Consider the following 18747-nt stretch of genomic DNA (forward strand, 5'->3'; position numbering starts at 1 on the left):
AATAAACTACACATTCCATAATGTAGCTCATTCACAACTTACCTTTGGAACCTCCCTGCATAGTCAACACCGTCATATACACGACAGCAAGCATTTACAGTAAAGCGAGGGTATGTAATATTTGCTGAATAGTGGCCCCAAGTGGTAATTAATATAGTTCATTAAAAGTCCTTCCATTTGCTTTACTGGTGTCAATATTGGTTGACTTTTTTCTGAGCTAAAACCTTAACATGTATTGCAGCTGGAGAGAAGGACCACACCGAGTAGCTAAAACCATAAGAAGTGACATCAAACAGGACATCATGCAACTGGTCCTACAGACACATTTAGGCTTTAGAATCAAAACATCAAAGTGTAAACTGAGAAAAGTTTTATTTTACAGTAAGATGAAAATCCACCCATCCATTATCCATACCACCTATCCTCTCAGGGGCTGCAGAGGGCTGGTGCCAATCCCAGTTGACATTTGGGCGAGAGGCGGGGCACACCCAGGACAGGTTGCCAGCATATTGCAGGACCAACATACAGGGACATTCAGCAATTCACACCTATGGTCAATTTAGAGGCTTCAATTAACCTAAACTCCAATCTGCATATCTTTGGACTCTGGGGGGAAGCACGGAGAAAACCCACACAGGGAGAAAAAAAATTAATTAATAAAGGGAGAGGGTTTTCACGAAAAATCAATGTGGGGTATGATTCAACATCCACAAAACTGCATGAACATGTTATATACATATAATCATGTTGACATCAGATATGTAACTATGCAAAAAGAGCAGGTTTATGAGGAGCTTTGATCTACAAATATCTCAGTGAGATGTTGTAACCACAATAATGAAGTATCCATCGATTTCTCTGTGATCTGGGGACCACTATGTAATACAGAACACACAGACAGGAGCGAAACCTGACACCTATTCTGATATAAATGCTTGCATCTACCACAGTGCATGAACAATTTTAACATGCACACTCTGATGAACACTCTGTATACACAATAACACTCTCATAGTTAACTGATATGGTAATCACTGGTACCTTTATTCTTGAGTTGGTGTTATTTGTCTTTACCCTTTGTTGACTGGCATCCACCCTGCTGAAGTGTCCTTAAAGGACCAGTGTGTAAGATTTAGGTGAAAGGGAACTATTGGCAGATATGTAATGTAGAATAATCCTCATGATGTTTTCACTAGTTCATTTCATCTAAATTGGATGAATTGTAGTTTTCTTTACCCCAGAAAAGGCCCTTTACATTTAAATACTTTATATTTACATCGAGGGGACCCTCTCTACAGAGGCCGCCATGTTTTTAACATTAGTCCAGACTGGACAAACTAAACACCTTTTGAGTTTTTATGACAACTGAAGCTACCACAGGTTCTTTTTTTATGTTTGGAAGAGGAGGGGAAAGAGAGGGGTGTTCAGCTGCAACATGCAATTTCACCACTAAATTTCACTTAATTCTACACACTCTACCTTTAAGGAAAGCACTGAATTCCAATAAATGGCCAAAAGTGTTTGTCACCTAGAATGACGCCGGATGATTGTCAAATAACTTCCATACCTTCAGGTATTAAGTCGACGTAACCCCAGATGTTGGAACCTGGCTGCAGCAGTTGGCCACATTCAGGCACAATAAAGCCTGACACAGTCAATGTCGATGTGTATTATTATGTCTGTTGCCCTGTTTCCCTCATTACATGCTGTGATTTCTTGGAGCCCTGCTGTTATCGGCCACCTCTGTCCTTCGCCATCATCTTTCCCACACTGAAATCCAATCCCTCATTTCTCCGCAGAGCTGGCAGGACCCTGTCCTGTTAGCGTCCTCCTCCCACACAATGCAGCACTGGTAAGCAGCCATTCCAAACAAACTTGACTGAGAGTGCTCGGACAGAACAACAACAAACTGCAGTGAGAAAATGTCTCCAAATTGAAAGGGATTTGTGGGGATGGCTGCTCAACAATTATATCAGAATTGAAGACAGTGGCCAAGATACATTCACGGATAAAATATATTTTCATGTGGGTTAACTGAAACTGATGGGATGCATCTCAATAGATTCCCTCTAAGCAGCAGCTGGTGTGCAGGGTATTCTGCTGATGTGACATGAGGTTCACTAGGGGGCAGCAATCATTAGACTACCATACTGTCCCTTGATGGACTAAACCTGGCTAACTGCTAGAAAAAATTTGGTTTCAGGTCTCTTCAAAAATACCCATTAAGCAAAACACAATACCTAGAAAAACCTTGCAGTCATGTCACATTTGTATGTCAGTTATCTCTGGCAGTTATTTGCACAAGGAGGCAGGAGCAAGCAGAGGGGTGTTTCCTAAGGTGTGGACTGTTTTGGAATAACAACTTCACAAACAGTGAATGATATTGGTAGAATATTTAGAAATGTTGATCCTAAGTGGGTAAGAAAGGCAGGATACAGTGGATGTAACACTGTAGTATCTCTGGCTGTGTGCTGCTTGGTTGGAGCCAGATCAGGTTCTGCCAGAAAGTTAAAAACATGCTCACAAGCTGCTGTGTTTGCTGATTTTAGTGTATGAGCTGCTATTTTCTCACAAACAGGAGGAACCAGACAGTCTCCTGGAGGAGACAGAAATTCTACCATAAACCTGCACGTGTGGCTTGTTTGTATATGCAATCCCTCAACTCAGCCACTTGAGATCATATGATTAATTTGTTTTGTATCACAGGACACTTTGGGTCAGAGCCATCAACATCACCTGTTGTTTATGGGCCTTTTCATAGCAATGTCCTCACACAGATGTGAACATTCACAGACATGTTTACTACAAAATTAAAGGGTAAGTTCACCTAAATTGTAAAACTGCCAGCAGCTCCATATAACAAAAATCTTGATTAATCTTAATACTTTTTCAACTAACTTATACCCACTGCAGCTCATATCTGTGAAGATATGAGCTGCATTGGAATTCTTGAGAAAAAGCTGTTAGGTTGGCATGTGGTTAAGTTTTTGCCATAACATGTTTCATGAGAAACATTACAAGTTCTGCTTTCTTTTCTCACCAAGTGCTGCCTCCAGTGGTGCGATGTAAAAGTTAAATCAACTTTGACTCCCGCTCTGCTACTATTTCCTTCACTTCTCTCTCAATTTTGCATGCTGACCACCTTGCCCCGGCCTAGCTATACCTAAACCTGGATGAAAAAACTGTTACCATTTTCTCTTGTTTGAGTAATGTTTGCTAAAATCTACAGCACCCTGAAGTTTTCAGGACAGTTTTCTTATTATTATTTGTAAACTAAAATTTTTTATGAGGAATCGGTGGTTTTAGTTCTTTTCAGGGATGTGTTAATTCAAATAAAATGAAACAACAATGCCTTCTTCTTGCAAATGGCTTGCTAAGGATGATCACAACTCATCACTCAGGAGAGGAAACCTGACGAGCATCAATCCTAAAATACGACAGAATGTTTGGTTTAAGTGAGCTTTAATGCATGAGACAGTTTGCTTCACTTACGGTCAGTGCCTGCCTTAGTCCCGCCCACAGAGACAACACTGGCTATTTGTACTATTTACACAGTCTTTAAAGAAGGCCATTCAAAACACGACAGAAAACTCCACGCAATCAAGCGAAGGTCCCTCTGCTCTTTGATCTGTTGACTACGTCCCAACTTTTCCTTTTGCGGACTTTCAAAGCCTGACAGATGGCGGCTCTTTTTAGGGACGTCCTGTGCGGCTCCACAGAGGACGTACTCGTGTTCGCTAATTGCCGGCTGAGACAAAAGTAAAGCCAGTCCACGACTGAAAGATCAAACCAGACTGGAAGCCTGTGTTTCGGAGCCAGATTCACCGGCTGCTGTGGGCCAAAGAGAACTCTTACATAAACTGGTCAGAATCAGTGAGGAAGTGACCTGTTTCCATGGCCAAGTCTAAGTGATAAACGAGTTCTTATCAGCTATTTGTGACCATCACTGCCAAATCAATGGGTCCCACCGCAGATTGTGGGTTAAGGTCACTTACTGACATGAACTATACAATATGACTGAATCAAGTCTAAACCTATGGAGGAGGTCAAAGGTCAGAACCACATCTGCTGTGAAGATTTCATTTTTGAGACCACGAAAATAAAGACTTGGCTCGTGAGGGTGAAGCCAAAGACTAGAGGATCCAGACCTCCATTTGCGTTTTTCCTCCAAGGTCGAGACGAAGCATGTACTCTGATGGAAAACTACATTTGAAGCTGATAGAGGATCAAAGAAAGGCCCGAGCAGAGCTGAGCTGTAAGACGATATCAGTGAGGGTGAGAAGTTGGCAACTGACGGTAACAAATCTGTCTGAGTGAATATCGCTCACGCAGCGCTTCACATTAAACAAAAGGCCGGGATCACAAAGCATATTAGGGCTAAAATCCTGAGTTGGCAGTAACTGTACAGCCCAAATCGTGATGTACAAATGACTTCTAGCATGTTCCCACTGTTACTTATCAGTGATTGGAAACTTTTACCGTATTCCAGGAAAGGAATCGCTATTTTTTTTTTTTTTGCTCTACCTCTTTGGCTTGACACGCAACCAGTAGTGAGGAAACTGAGCTTTGGGCTTTTTCTTTCATTGATTTCTTCTCATTTTACTGAAAGTATGATATTTACTGCCCGTAGTGAGGATATCTAATAAAAAGGTAATTTCCCAATCAATAATAATAGCTGGAAACTAACATGAGCGAAAATTTGTATTATTAGTGATATTGCTTTTTTTAGTGTAACTTTCCAAACACTGTATATTTATATTTAAAATCACAGGCATATTTTGCTTGAGTTTGTGAGAACAAAATGACTACTCACAAATTATTTTTATATCCAGATGTTTGAAGAGTCTTTCTCCTGATAAGAAAATTGTGTCTCTACATGTCGTACATGTGCAGTTCTCTGTGCACTGATGTTTATTTAGATGAAGATGTCACAAGCCTGAGATGAATTTTGCATCAGTAAAGAGACAAATAACAAACATGAGATCGCTAAAATTCCTCATGTGTTTAGCTTCTTCTGTCTCCGTTGTAGTTGTTTCTCTTTCCTATACCAGGGAGGACACTTCCACTCAACTGCCGAAAACCCACTTGGCAAGCTTTCTTTGAAATGAATGCTGCTTAACTGCATCTGAGTTGACACCAGGTGCAGGTATTACTGGTGTACTGCTGCATCTGCTGGTTAGACAACAAAAGAAGGAGGGAAACTTGGATATAGTACAAAAACTCCTTCTAATAAGAAGAAATAAGCTCATATTTATATTTATATTCCACTGATAATTTACTGATAATTTTGTTTATATTTATACCACTCATTCTGTTCATCCCGCCATACCTGTCATATTTATATTCTTTATATCGTCTAGATTTGCCACTGTCTGTTTATATCTTTTAATGACTTCTATTTTTTATATTTTATATTTCATGTTGAATGCTGTTTGTACCGGGGATTAGAGGGAAACGCTATTTCAATTCTCTGTATGTCCTGCACATATGGCATTATTGATAATAAAGTTGACTCGACTTGACTTGATTCTTCTGAGTCATTACCCAGAGTTGTAAGATGCAAGACTTGTTTAGACTTGTGACACCTGCCCTTCATCTGACACCTGCCCTTCATTTACGACATATCTAAAAGTGATTGCATAAGTTAAGTAACCAAGCAATGGAAACAACTTAAAAGGAGAAGTTCTTCACCTGCTACCTGCAAGATCTGGTGATTTCCACAGCACCAGGAGCTTCAAAGAAACTGGGGGTACAGGAAATGTATCAGTGATGCTTCACGATGAGACAGTGGGTGTAACTCTACAGCAAAGTTCTGAGGAGTTGGTGGATTCCCGTGTCCCTTTCTATCTATGTTGAACACACAGACTGACAGCGATGATAAGAAATAGATAGAGGGTTTGGCCCGGAAGAGAGAATGCTCAAGAAATTCATGAAAATATCTTCTATATTTCCCAAGAATGCAAATGACTTTATCAAGAAATCCCATTTTTTTGTTATACTAATCCATTTCCAATGTTCTCTTTTATACTAATATACAACCTGCAGATTGTGTTTGTTTTGTATTTGATTTTTTCTTATATTTTGGTATATATAATTCTTATATAAGGAATTACCGGTTTGCACCAAACCCCACATGTATTCATTTACATTAAAATATTTTGTATTTATATTGTATAAACTAAACCAAACTATACTAAACAAAACTAAATGTTATTACGACAAGGACCCAAGATGCTGCACTATTCAAAAGTAAGTTTACAGTGACGGTGACAGGGGGGGGGGGGGATTTTCAGCTTCCACAGCAACAGCATGCTACCCTATGAATAATAATAATAATGTTAATAACATAAATAATGATGATTGTAATTATGATAAAACAAGAAGCGAAGTAAAACAATATCATTACAAATCAAAGATGATATAATACAAACTCTAAAATCAAATCCAACAGATACAATAATACAACATAATGAATACACTCTGCTAGAGACCCATTGCATTCACAGCAATCTGATATACATCATTTATACACATATATATATAACCTTAAAGTTGCATCAAGCAATGTGTGCGTGTGTGTGTGCGTGCATGCCTGCAGGACTGCTGCACCTATGCTCTACACCGGTCCATGAGGCAGGAGTGAACTCCGCCCACTCTCTATTTAAACCCTCTATGTCACCCGGCGCTCAGCTTCTCAGTGGAGAACTTGATCTTGACCAGCACGTTTGGATTCATGGTGAAAGAGACCAAACAAACCAACTCACAGGCAGATCCCGACTTGTGAAAGCCTCAAAGGTAAGAGGGCTGTCTCATGACATCATGTTTTATTCATTGAAATGCGACTTTTACTCACTTTGACTAATTTGCAGAGTAGATATTTTTAGATGTTAAGTTTTCATCTGGTGCATAAGTTTAATGTGTGTTATGAAGTAGAGGCTTATAGATAGTGTGTGATTGTAGATGGCGTGTGTGTGTGTGTGTGTGTGTGTGTGTGTGTGTGTGTGTGTGTGTGTGTGTGTGTGTGTTTTAAAAGGCTGCCTATGTAGTAAAAAAGTTTAAATGAATGAAAAGTGAGAAAAAACATTAAAATAATCTATGTTCTGTTATTACTGACTACAAATAGAAAGTTAATTGATAATTGATTTCTTATTATCTGCTTTTCCCCCTTAAAGGTTTCAATCTACACGTGGATACCTGAACCCAGCAATCAAGTTTTTTTTTCTTTTGGAGAACTCTTATATTTATTTCTTTTCCTTATTTCACATTATTCATTTTTTATTTTGTATTATTATCGTCCCCCCGACCCACCCCATCCCACTCCAATCCGCGCCACTCCCGGGATTTAAGCTTGGCCCCCTCCCCTCCAGAGCGGGTGTGCGTTTAAAGTTGGCCCAAGATGCGGTGTCTTCTCCCGCTCACTGTGTATTGCATCAGCCTGGTTTCCCTCCAGCTGCAGGCTGCACCGGTGGAGGAGCGCTCCGACAGCAGCACCAGGTAAAAACACGCACACACGCACACACGCACGCACACGCACGCACGCACACACCGCGACCATTCCCACCAGGACACTACTTTATTAGGAGAAAGAGCTTGACCCGCCGCTCTCCTCTGATTGGCTGGACAGTGAGCTAATCTCAGTGCAGTTTATCCAAATATTACTGCGTTGCTGCTGCTGCTGCTGCTACTTTGATTTACTTGGTTCTGTGGGTAATGGCCTTGTTAGATATTACATGTGTTTTGAACAGCAGCAGCCTGCAGTGTAGTGGGTCACTGTGCCCCCACTACAATGCTTCACAGTGAATTTGTTAATTGAAGCTTGCATGTGGTTGCTACAGCCTCACCAGGAGCCCCTCCACCTGCTTTTTGTGTTTTCTCAAGTGGAGTCTGGCACTGGAAATGTTCACAGTGAGGGATCATGACTTCTTCTTCATCTTTGTACAGTTTATTAGCGGGCGGTGACCGATATCAAGTTGCCTTCTTCTTGCATACCTTCTTACTGTAATACCGTTTCAATTTCAGCTGACCTTTGAGCTTTGAGCTGAATCAAAGACATGAGCGCGTGTAAGGAATCATGTGCGTAAAAGTGAAAGTGCTGTGTTGTGTCAGGCAGATAGAAGATACTATAGGTTGCAGGGTTAATGGCCCTGACATGATGCAACAAAAAAAAACATGTTCTCCTTGAGATAGTCCTTGTTGAAAAGCACATCAGCTGAGGAATGAGTCACAGCCAATGGCAGTTTTATCCCTATTATTTGTTTTTGAACAGTATTTGTTCAATAGCACGTTTACAGGGGCCATACTGTGACTTAGTTTTATTTTCTGTGGAGGGTTCTGTGTGATCAGGGCATGAGAGGAGAGTTCAAGTTGTAAAAATCTTTTCCAACTCTGCATTTTAAAACCCAGGATGGAAATGTGGCCAAGATTTGAATACTCCAAATCACATCACTCATGGCTTCAGAGTTGCACTCAATTCGTATGGACTGTATTCAAATTCAACAATCTCCTTTCCTCTCCTCCTTCTTCGTCCACCTCCAGTCACATGAGTAACTGTTTATAGAGGTTTTGTTTGGTATAATCTCCTTGTGATTCTGAACGGAAAACTGTTACGTCTGTGGTTGGAAAACCAGTTTATCTCCAGCCAGCCCAGCCAGAAATACCAGAATGGAATCATAAAAGATCCCGTGACTGAGTGACACCTGTACTTTTCCACCCTTTCAAGTGACAGAGCTTTTAATAGCCCTGAATAAGAGATTGGGACAACAGCACCGCAGCCAGTGTTATTCCTCACAGTCCAACCCACATACAGTACAGTCTACCGGCTTTGGGGTGTGAGGGAGGGGAGGCCTGCCAGCGATGCCATACATGTGTGGATTTGCAGTGGTGAGAAGCAATGTGGAATGTGGTGGAGTCGGTGTGTGGATGCCCTCTTCTGGTGGATGTTGGGCCCACAGTTACCGGCTCAGCACCAGCACTGATGTAGAGCAGGCTCAGTGATGGGACATGATGGCTGGGTTAAGGTCTAACCTGACTCCTCTACAGAATGTCAGTGTCTACTTATCACCTTCACCTTTAAATCGTCTGACATCAGCACTTTATACATACTCTTTGGGCATTTTTGCATTTATTTAATAATGGACATGGATGTCATCACTTGTGGGTGATCTTTTTTTTTTAACTGAGCTTGATTCCACACTAATAAAGGAAATTAATACATTTTATGTGTGTAGGAGGCTGGAAGACAAGAATACGAATTCTGATAATTTTTAATAATAGAGGAAGATCTCAGAGTACAAATTTCCTTGCATGCATTTGCAACCATCTCTCACAAGTGTGTGTTACCAAACACACATGTTCAGAAAAAGCGGTGAGCACCTGCTGCTGAAACCTAATCGTTACCCTGGGAATCGAGGTGCCTGTTTCCACTCATCATCTCTGTTGGTCTGGCCTCATTCGCTACACCTGCCCAGCACCGTAATCCCCCTTCATTCTCATCTCTGTATGAAAGTGTCATCTGAGTCATCACTGCATTTCAAGAGGGATTATTATTTATGAATTCAGGTTAGAGTTAACTCCTAATTAGTCCCAGACTTTGGTTTCGGACCCATTTTACCTGTTGGGCAGCTTTTTTTGAACATGTGCTGACATTGAACTACGGTCTAATCATGTTTACCTTGTTATCATCATCATCAGTGAAGCATCATTTCATATATAGATATAATTTCCCCCATTGGCCCATTGCCTACCTGACACTATCAACCGGGATACCTGGAAGGAGATAATCTGAAACGACCCCCTCAAAGATACCATGACCACCCAGTAGAAGTCACAGCAACAACATCATGATCATGATCATGGCAAATACTTTTTTTTCCTGCAACCATCTGGACACCTTCTCATATAGATCAGACTTCAGTTTGACAAATTCATCACAAAAGAAAACACATTATTTCAAAATGTGCCCAAAGCGGAGTCTTCCAACTGACTTATGTGCATGTAAATACTCAAACTGAAGGTCTGCCATTGGGCAGTGGCATTTTTATGAAGACCTGTAGCAGTAAAGCTGACCACAGTCTATACAACTATATTTCAGTTTGACAACTCAGGGGGAGATTCCCCTGAAAACTCCCTCTGCTTCATGAGCTTCCACATTTATCACTTAGCACATCTCACATAAATGTACCATTAGGCTTTAATTAGGACAGTAAATTCTTCCTCTCCTCTCACGCCATGGAGCACATACTGTTCTGTTACTATCATAGACTGACAGCATGAAACACTTCCCCTCCCGTTGGAGGCTGAGTGTGTCTGGGCTTATGATGTCTGTCATTCCTTCCCCCATTCTGTGTTTGTGTCCACGCTGTCCCCATATGTCCTGTTAAGGGCACAACAAACACCAAGACAATGGCTAATGGGCGTTTTCCAAACATTGCATGTTCCATGGTTGACATGCAGCACATACCCTTCAGTGATGATTCACATCTTGATGGGGTGTTTTTATGTGAGGGGAAAAAACCACCGGGGTCTGTAGTCCAACAACAAGTTAAATATGGCTTAAGCTGCAAAGCGGCTTTAGAGTACAGATTGCAGAAATAGGAAAAGGCTTGTTGCTTTTGGGATGTAAGAGATTTTAAGCTGATTTGCTGTCAGTCTTTCTCTGTCTAGCTGATGATGATGATGATGATGATGATGACACATCAATCTGTGTGCTTACGTGGTGGGTGTTCTAACTCTTCAAGGGCAAATAAAGTTTTGTTAAATCATTAACTCACTCTTGCATATGTGAATCTGAACAGCATGCGGTTCAGACGTCCATTGCAGACTCTCTCAGCATAATATTTACCTGAGATTGACTGAAGTCATGTGTCGCTAGATGGTTTTTACGAGCCACTCTGCGCACGCAGTTGACTTTGGGTCCATCCTCTTGAATTGCTATCTCTGTGCTGACATATTTACAACGTATCAAGGAACAAAAAGTACGTTAGTCTGTCATTATCATGTATACATGCTGGCAGAATGATTGAAAGCCAGATTGCCTCTGCTCTTCTCATATGTCTTCGTTTTGGCTCGAGCTATTTACATATTAAACAGGGTCAATTTGACCAAACCCAGGCTGAAGCTGAAGAGGCTGAAAGCTGCGACCAAAGAGGCAAAGAATTCCACTGTGGATTAATGGCTAAGACCTAAATTCCACCCTCCAAAACTTTAAAGAGCTGGTTTCCATTACGCACAGAAAGCCACACCATTGTGGAGGCATGAATGTTTATGTATAAGAGGAGCAGCTTGCTGTATAGTGAAGGAAACTGAGGGCAGACGAAACCTGCTGTTGTTTAGTGTGGATTGCAAGTGTTGTGTCTACTGTTTCAGGGCAGACATGTAGTTTTTAACTTGGCACCCTGTGTGTCCATGTAATTTACTGTCTCTTCTCAGTATGTTCAATGTCCCCTGTTGCTTGCGTAGAGTAAAGCACATCCCGCTGAGGAGGTTATGAAAGCGGAGGTTCTCTTAAACAACTAGGTCTGGTGTTTCATGGGAAATAAATCACCAATCCTGTATTTTTGTCCTATTTCTCACTCACAACAATCTCCCCACTGTTACATGGTGGAAGATTACAAATGAATGTACCATATTTACTGCTGATTAAGGCTGACCTCGGTAAGCTTCAACTTTTAGTAATCATGTTGTGTATCAACAGCATGGTACTAGGGTACGGTGTACCCTCTGCAGGGTTAGCATTAGAGGTTGGTTTGAGAGGTCTTACCCTCTCCATGGGTGGCTATGCTAGGTAAAGCCAGCCATCATATTGGGGAGATTTCAATTCAAGTCTTAAAAGAAGTCCAGCCAAGCCTTCAAGCAACAGTCCTGGTCGAAATCATCCACTCGACTGAATGTCAAGTTCATCATTTGGAGTATGTATAAAAATAGATGCAAAGGATTTCTCTTTTGTTCAGAAACCTTTAATATTCTGGATATTCTAGTTTCAAAGTTAATTCAGGGGTGCCAATAAAGCTGCTTTCAGACATGCACTGAACTCCGGATATTCTTCTAAAAGTAACCAGAGTTTCTCCTGCCAGCCTCACAGGAAACACTTGCGGTGGGTGTGTTGATGGTATTTGACAGATCTGAAAATAAATAAATAAACAATGCAAATATCTCAGAATGAAAAAGACAGTCACGCCGAATGAGATGTTAACTTGGAAAGACAACAAGATCTGACCTGGAGAATCTCCTGCTGCATAATTTATATGTGAAAGGCAAATGTCAGGACAATGTTTGGAGATCATGTCTGGAAACGGCTTAGGACCAGACGACCATGCAAGGTGAATGAACAGGCTGAGTGAACAACTAAAGACGAAGTTACTTTAAAATCTTTGATTGTCTGCCAATCATAACAATCTATGTTACTGTTGAGTTTTGGGATTAGACTCCTAATTGACTTTTCCAGGACGTGGTCTCCATTGTAATTGTATTGGGGCTGTATCACAGTCACAAGGTTCTTGTCTGCCAGCCAGATGTCCTTACTAGCCTTTTGGTTCCTGGATTTAATTAAAGCTGATTAACATGCAGAGACCTGTAAAGTCCAATCCTGTGCGGAGGCTGGAGGGTTACTGTATGTCATTGTTGAAATGTTATTTCGGAGACTGAGCATCATGTTCAGCTGTGAGACTGAGCTGAAGAGCAGGCCAAGAAGAAAACAAAGACCTTACTGGTCAGGTATTGGCTTGAATACCGGATCTAGAGAGGTCAAAGCATTGGTGTCACCCAACTTTTAAGTAGTTTAAACCCGGGAAAAAGCTATTCAGCCACAATAAATATACATATAGATATCTACAAAATGAAAAATTCTGTGGCTAGGATATTCATGACAGCAGGGTTACAATCATACAGAGCCCAAATAGTGCAGTCTGGTACAGGGCCACCACTGCTGCCTTCTGGCCCACGTAAAGAGCTCTCACTTTGCAGACAAGGTGGGTGTAACTTGGTGATGTGGCACCACAGCACACCGAGACTGTCCTGGAAATAGTGCTTTCCTCTGTCTGTGGCCTGGCGTCACACAGCCATTCATTCAGCCACTGTTGGACAGCAGGTCCTCTGCAGGCTACCAAACCTGCCAGCAGTGAGCCTGCAGCCGAAGTGGCTGAATAAACCAAAAGCGTCTCATTTCAGCACAGAGGAGCTGTCAGCTGCGACGTCTCACATCTCAACCCCTCAGCGCGAGTCAAGGTGAAATAACACCAGTCAGCAAAAGTAAAACACAGTTTTTATAATTAGATCAACTGTGGCTTCTGCCTGTAAGAACATGGAGAAAAAAAATGCCAAACCTGCTACTTGGATTTATTTAGCCCTGTTTGACTCAGAAAAGCAAACATGGCAGATATTTTTTCCCTGGTGCAGTTTTGAAACTTCTTTGCTAAATAAATCACTATTGTTAACTTTTGACATTCTGAATCCACTGGCTGCCAGGTGCATCGCGGCCTTTCTATTTATCTCAGCGGACCCTCAGCAGCGGTGATGGGTGAGCACTCAGAGATGTGACTCACAATGTGCTGTACAAACACAGCAGAGACAGTTCAGCGAGGAGCTGCCGGGTCACGTTGTGAGACGGGACTGTCTTTGTCAAACAATGAACAGATGGTGAGTCAGTTGCCGCTGTGTTTGCTGAACGGCCGGTACTCGCTGGTCCACTGTTCTGCAGAAAATGTCCACCTAACAGGCCATTTAGCCTGATGTGGGGTTTTAGACACCCATTTTTCTTAATGAGTCTATTTACCCAACCTACAAAACACTTAGCTATGTACTTATGAAAGTGAGAGTTTTTTTGTTTCAGTCTTTTCCACCAGTCTTTTAAATTTAGGTCAACTGTATTTTGTTTGTGGTACTCAATACTCTATAACGTGACAATTGAATGATTCACGAGCACCTTTTTAACCTTTTAACTTTAACTACTTTCTACTAGTACTGATTATTTAGTGTCTGTATTTATTGTTTTTGTTCTTTTTTGTGTTGGACTTTTAGTCTCACTGTTGATTTGCATGATTAGGTGATAATTACTTTAGAGGACACCAGGAATTGTACTTGCTACCTTGGCAGTGGCTAAAAGAAGGTGTTTTTGCAAGGGCATTGTGGATAATTCTGAGACATGTGACTAGCCAGCTAGTAACAGACAAGTGTGCTTGACTTACCCTTGACTTCCACTGTTCTGAGATCAGTTATACAGGCTTTCAAAGACATATTGATTCACTTTGCATATTTACAGGTATGTATATGTACAGAAAGATTGAGATATATTTCCTCTGTACTATACATTTGAATGCATACAATGTATGGAGGTGCTGGACTTGATAGAATAATGTCGTGTTAGGCATTATGTGAAAAACCATCTACCTTTATGTTGGGCATTAAGAGATGAGCATGGTGTCCACGTCAATGGGTGACTGTGCAGGGAGCCAGTCTGTGTTTAGACAACAGGCAAAAATGTTTTGTTTTTTAAAGCTGCTTTGTGCAGCTTATTGGATTTCTGCAGAATTCCCACGTTACAACATTATATTAACAATGCTGGCAGGGAAACTTGCATGATGCATGAAGCAACAAAAACGTTTGTTAAGTCTGAGAACTCGATGGATGAAGCTTTAATTTGTGTGTAGCACTTGTAAGCACATGTTAGCATTCTAAACTAAGATGGTGAACATGATGAACAGAACTTGCTAAACATCGAAATATTAACATTGTCTGTGAAAATGTTAACATGCCGACTAATGACTAATTTGAACATTTAGCTCAAATTGCATTTTAGACATGTGGTTTGAATTCCACTTAATGAATGAAAATCACACACCCTTACAATTTGTAAAGATTTTCACCTGATTTGCATTTTGTCCTCAGGTCGGACCTCCTCAGCAAACTCATCGGTCAGACGGAGGATAAAGCCTTGGCGTCGGGAAACCAGCCAAACACCGCCATGCCCTCTTCAGCCCCCAGCCAATCCCCAAAATGGCTGCCTGGTTTCCTCAGAAGCCCACCGGCCTCAGGAGCGAGAACAGTCTCGCCAAGCCTGGGTTGGCTTTCTAAAGTTTTGCAGTTCAAGACGAGGGCACTGAGAGTTCGCCGCCATGCCCACTCGGGTTCGCGAGGGGGTCACCACTACCCTCATCATGCCCAGCTGAAGAGAGTGGGTTGTGTCCTGGGAACCTGCCAAGTGCAGAACCTTAGCCACCGGCTCTATCAGCTCATTGGTCAGAGTGGCAGAGAAGACTCGTCCCCCATTAATCCCAGAAGCCCTCATAGTTATGGATGAGTCAGACACCTCCAAACTCCCACAGCAAGTCTATCTATATCTCCATTTATTTATCTCTTAATGTATTACTGATAGTCTTTTGCATTTACGTTTGATGTAGTCCTTAACTTATGTGTATCCATCTCAAAATGACAATTATACTTACAAATGACTGAATGTCATGCCTCGCTACTTTTTGTGCTGATTAATGGATTTGAAGATTCAAATTCAAGATACAACTGTCTGAATCCTTTTCGAAACCCCTGATTTGAGGTCCACCGCCATCCTGAGAACATTTGAAAGACACTGAAGTTTTTTTCGATTCTCCCTCCTGAACGCTCAAGAGAAACCAAGAGGCCTCCGTTTGGTGTCTTAATCCTGTTAATGTAAGAATGAAGGCTTGTCTTCAACACCAACCAGTGGCTCGGCCCTGTCTGCCAACTGACCTCCCCAGCGGTGGTTATCCCGCAGCTCATTGATCAAACACTTAAGCCCTTAATGTGGATTTCAACCTGCACTCTGAGCTGGAGCCCTGTCAAAACCAATGTATTCCCAAAGACCTGGTAATTTGACCCGATGAACTCTTTTACCTCCTTGATTTGCGCCCTCCTTTTTTGGTCAACTTATTGCACTCATTTCACCACTGCACATAATTTGAAGAGGAACACTGACATCCCTGGAGCAGTCCACGAGCTTTCAGCTGAACTGGGAATTCATCGCTCAGCAAGACGTTGTGTTTCACAACCACGACTTTACATTTGAAACCAGCCACAGCACTTCAGCTAGACCCAAGTTTAGAGCATTCGGAGTCAGATCTCAACCACATAAAATCCATGTTGACAATGAAAAAAGAAGAAGGTTCAGAAGCCACTGCTTTGGGAGGAATGTCAGTTCCCAAAGGACCAGTTTCTTTGTTGCATTATAGTGGCTGGTTGGCTGACATAGTAGTGAAGCCTGGAGCCATGGATCAGCACTCAGTCGTACCATTGCGGGCATTTTCTCTGCCAGGGGCCAAGTCTGAAATATTAGCCCTTTCACGTGAGTCATAAGTTCCCCCTCCAAGTCAGGACTTTGGGTTGACACAAGTTATTAAACTTGGCTTAATCACTTCAGTCATATATACCGACACAGCTGGGGAGGGTGGGGCCCTGGGCCTCCACTAGTCTGCACACTCCACACTTATACATAAAGAGTAAGGCATATGGCCCCCACACATTTGTGCACATGCAGCCTTAAAGGGTCAGTTCAATTTGTTTTTTTTAGTAATGTGAGTTCTTAGTGTAGGTCAAATAAAACCCAAACTAACTTTGTATAGACACATTTTTTTAATTAGGTTGAAGTAGCCCTTTAAATGGTTACGTGCCCCCAAAAAAAGAATCCACTTACTTTTTATAAACATACACTGAGCTGACTCTTTACAGCAAGGGACCAATTAAGCAAAGTGGACTGAGGGAATATAGCAATACTCTCAAGTACATCCCATGAAGTGTTCTTACAAGTTAGAACATTTTTCTTCTTATGCTTAAGTGTTCAGACGGAGGATGTAAGCCCATGAGATTTTTTGCAGCATCATTCCCTATGAATTAAAAAACTAAAATCTTATAATGAGTTTCTAAATGCCAGACAAGAGGGATTTTTTTTAGAACATATGACAAAAGGTCAATTGTTTCTTATGTTTCCTCTTGGCAATACCTGACAGCACTTTGCACCAATTTACAAAATTTTGTTGGCAGCACCAGGCACCCTAAAAGTCCTACTGTTACAATGTGGGTTTCTAATGAGAGACCACGGTGACCAAAATGTTAGGTGTAAGACAGCCTGATTTCAAATAACACACAAAATAGCGTAGCACCATCACAAATACATGCCCTGACATTTCTGTTCTTTAATTATGTCCATCTTTGAAACGGTGGACAGATGATGGACTAAGACTAAACGAGGTCGAGCTCTCCTCATAATGCAAGAAGTCAAAAAGTCAAACCCCCCCCCAAAAAAAAAAATGCAACCAAAGCTATAAAACCCACATGGTTATTCTGAGAAACATTTATATTACATAATACTTACATATTCCAAACTTCTGTTCCAGGACTTAACTTTATTGTAGTCTTAACTTAGACTATTTCACATTTCAGTAGAAAAAGCAGTGAATGTATGTGCACACTCACTTAGTTGTTTGATCATAGAAGCATTTGAGCTTTTGTTATAGCTTCACATGTTTTGTATTCTTAAGATCATTAGTTGAAACTCACCAAATACCTGGCAATACTTGACGTCATATATAAATGTGTTTTACATCTTAATCTATGTTTCTTCTGATTCTTGTTTTTCTTTGATATTTGCCCTATTCTCCTTCATCAACAGCTTCTTTATATTAAGCCTCTCAGCCCGCTCTGCCTCTCGTTCCCTCTTCTATCTGTAATCATTGGAGCCTGGAGGTCACAGGGTACTAATCATTGGTTCCTTAGTCCCTAAATCTAATCTCTTCATAGGCTTGCTGAGGTGAAACATGCCATCCTCTTAGCTGTAATGGAGCTAATCATTGTCTCGTGACAAATCATTAAAAAGGCTTTTTAAATGCTGAAAAACCCTGGTGGATATCTCTTCTTTTCGAAATTCACTGTTTCACAAGTATGTGTTTGAGCTGAGTTATGCATCCTATCAGGACACTTATCTCCTGTGTTTGATCTGTGCTCTGGACCATTGTGCCACTAGCCTTTTTTTTCCACTGTACTTTTCTCACGTCGGGCATTGCGTCATGTCAAGTTGTGTGAACAAACTGTGCGTGACCGCTAATACCTCCCCAAATAAACATACTCAGATTTCATAGCTCAGTTTTTCAAAGACGTACAGTAGGAATGAGGTCAGTGTCGGCATATAAAAAAATGTTTCTGTTAGTGTACAATATAGGAAGACCTCAGTGGATCTACTTTTTCCTTTTTTTTCCCTTTTGAAATCCACATAATCTGCTTTGTTAGTCACAGGAAAGCACTTTAATGCAACAATGTGTTCATCAATAGTTTCTCACAGCTTGAATTTCATTCATTGTAATGAACATGTGAAAGTTGGTTCCTATTGTAAATGTTGCATTTGAGATGTGTTTGAATATGTCAGTGCACTTAATGTGTCATCACGGTGACTGTGAAGGGTGACTGTCATGTGCCCCTGTGAATGTGTGAGTGTTTGATTGTATGTATGTATATATACATATATATATATATATATATATATATATATATATATATATATATACACATATATATGTATATATAGTCAGCCAATTATTTAAAGTAATGTATTTAAGTTATCTTTTTAAGTTAATATCTGTATGTCACCAAAGACTATTTATCTCTTATTTTCCACTGCTCCTTCAACATGACCTTGTGGTAGGAGAGGAAGTCTTAACTGTAGTTAAAATGTTACTGTTTGACAATGTCCTCACTCTGTAAAATAAAGACCTATACTGTAGTGTGATGGAG

The 18747-nt window shown here is 41.0% G+C and overlaps 1 protein-coding gene across 1 annotated transcript; it reads left to right on the top strand.

Moving 5' to 3' along the window:
• The first annotated feature begins 6680 nt into the window (after positions 1-6680).
• Positions 6681-18736, top strand: adm2a (adrenomedullin 2a). Its single transcript, XM_020099827.2, has 3 exons — positions 6681-6795; positions 7173-7494; positions 14881-18736. Exons 2-3 carry the CDS (start codon positions 7397-7399, stop codon positions 15290-15292), a joined length of 510 nt encoding a protein of 169 aa, XP_019955386.2. The 5' UTR covers positions 6681-6795; positions 7173-7396; the 3' UTR covers positions 15293-18736.
• The last annotated feature ends 11 nt before the right edge of the window (positions 18737-18747 follow it).

Source organism: Paralichthys olivaceus, chromosome 23 (assembly GCF_024713975.1).
Source record: "Paralichthys olivaceus isolate ysfri-2021 chromosome 23, ASM2471397v2, whole genome shotgun sequence".
Lineage (NCBI taxonomy): Eukaryota > Metazoa > Chordata > Actinopteri > Pleuronectiformes > Paralichthyidae > Paralichthys > Paralichthys olivaceus.

Excerpts from the sequence above, each read along its gene's own strand:
- adm2a (XM_020099827.2), top strand. The coding sequence starts at position 7,397 with ATGCGGTGTCTTCTCCCGCTCACTGTGTATTGCATCAGCCTGGTTTCC. Across the intron at positions 7,495-14,880 it reads CGCTCCGACAGCAGCACCAG|GTCGGACCTCCTCAGCAAAC; the intron begins GTAAAAACACGC and ends TTTTGTCCTCAG.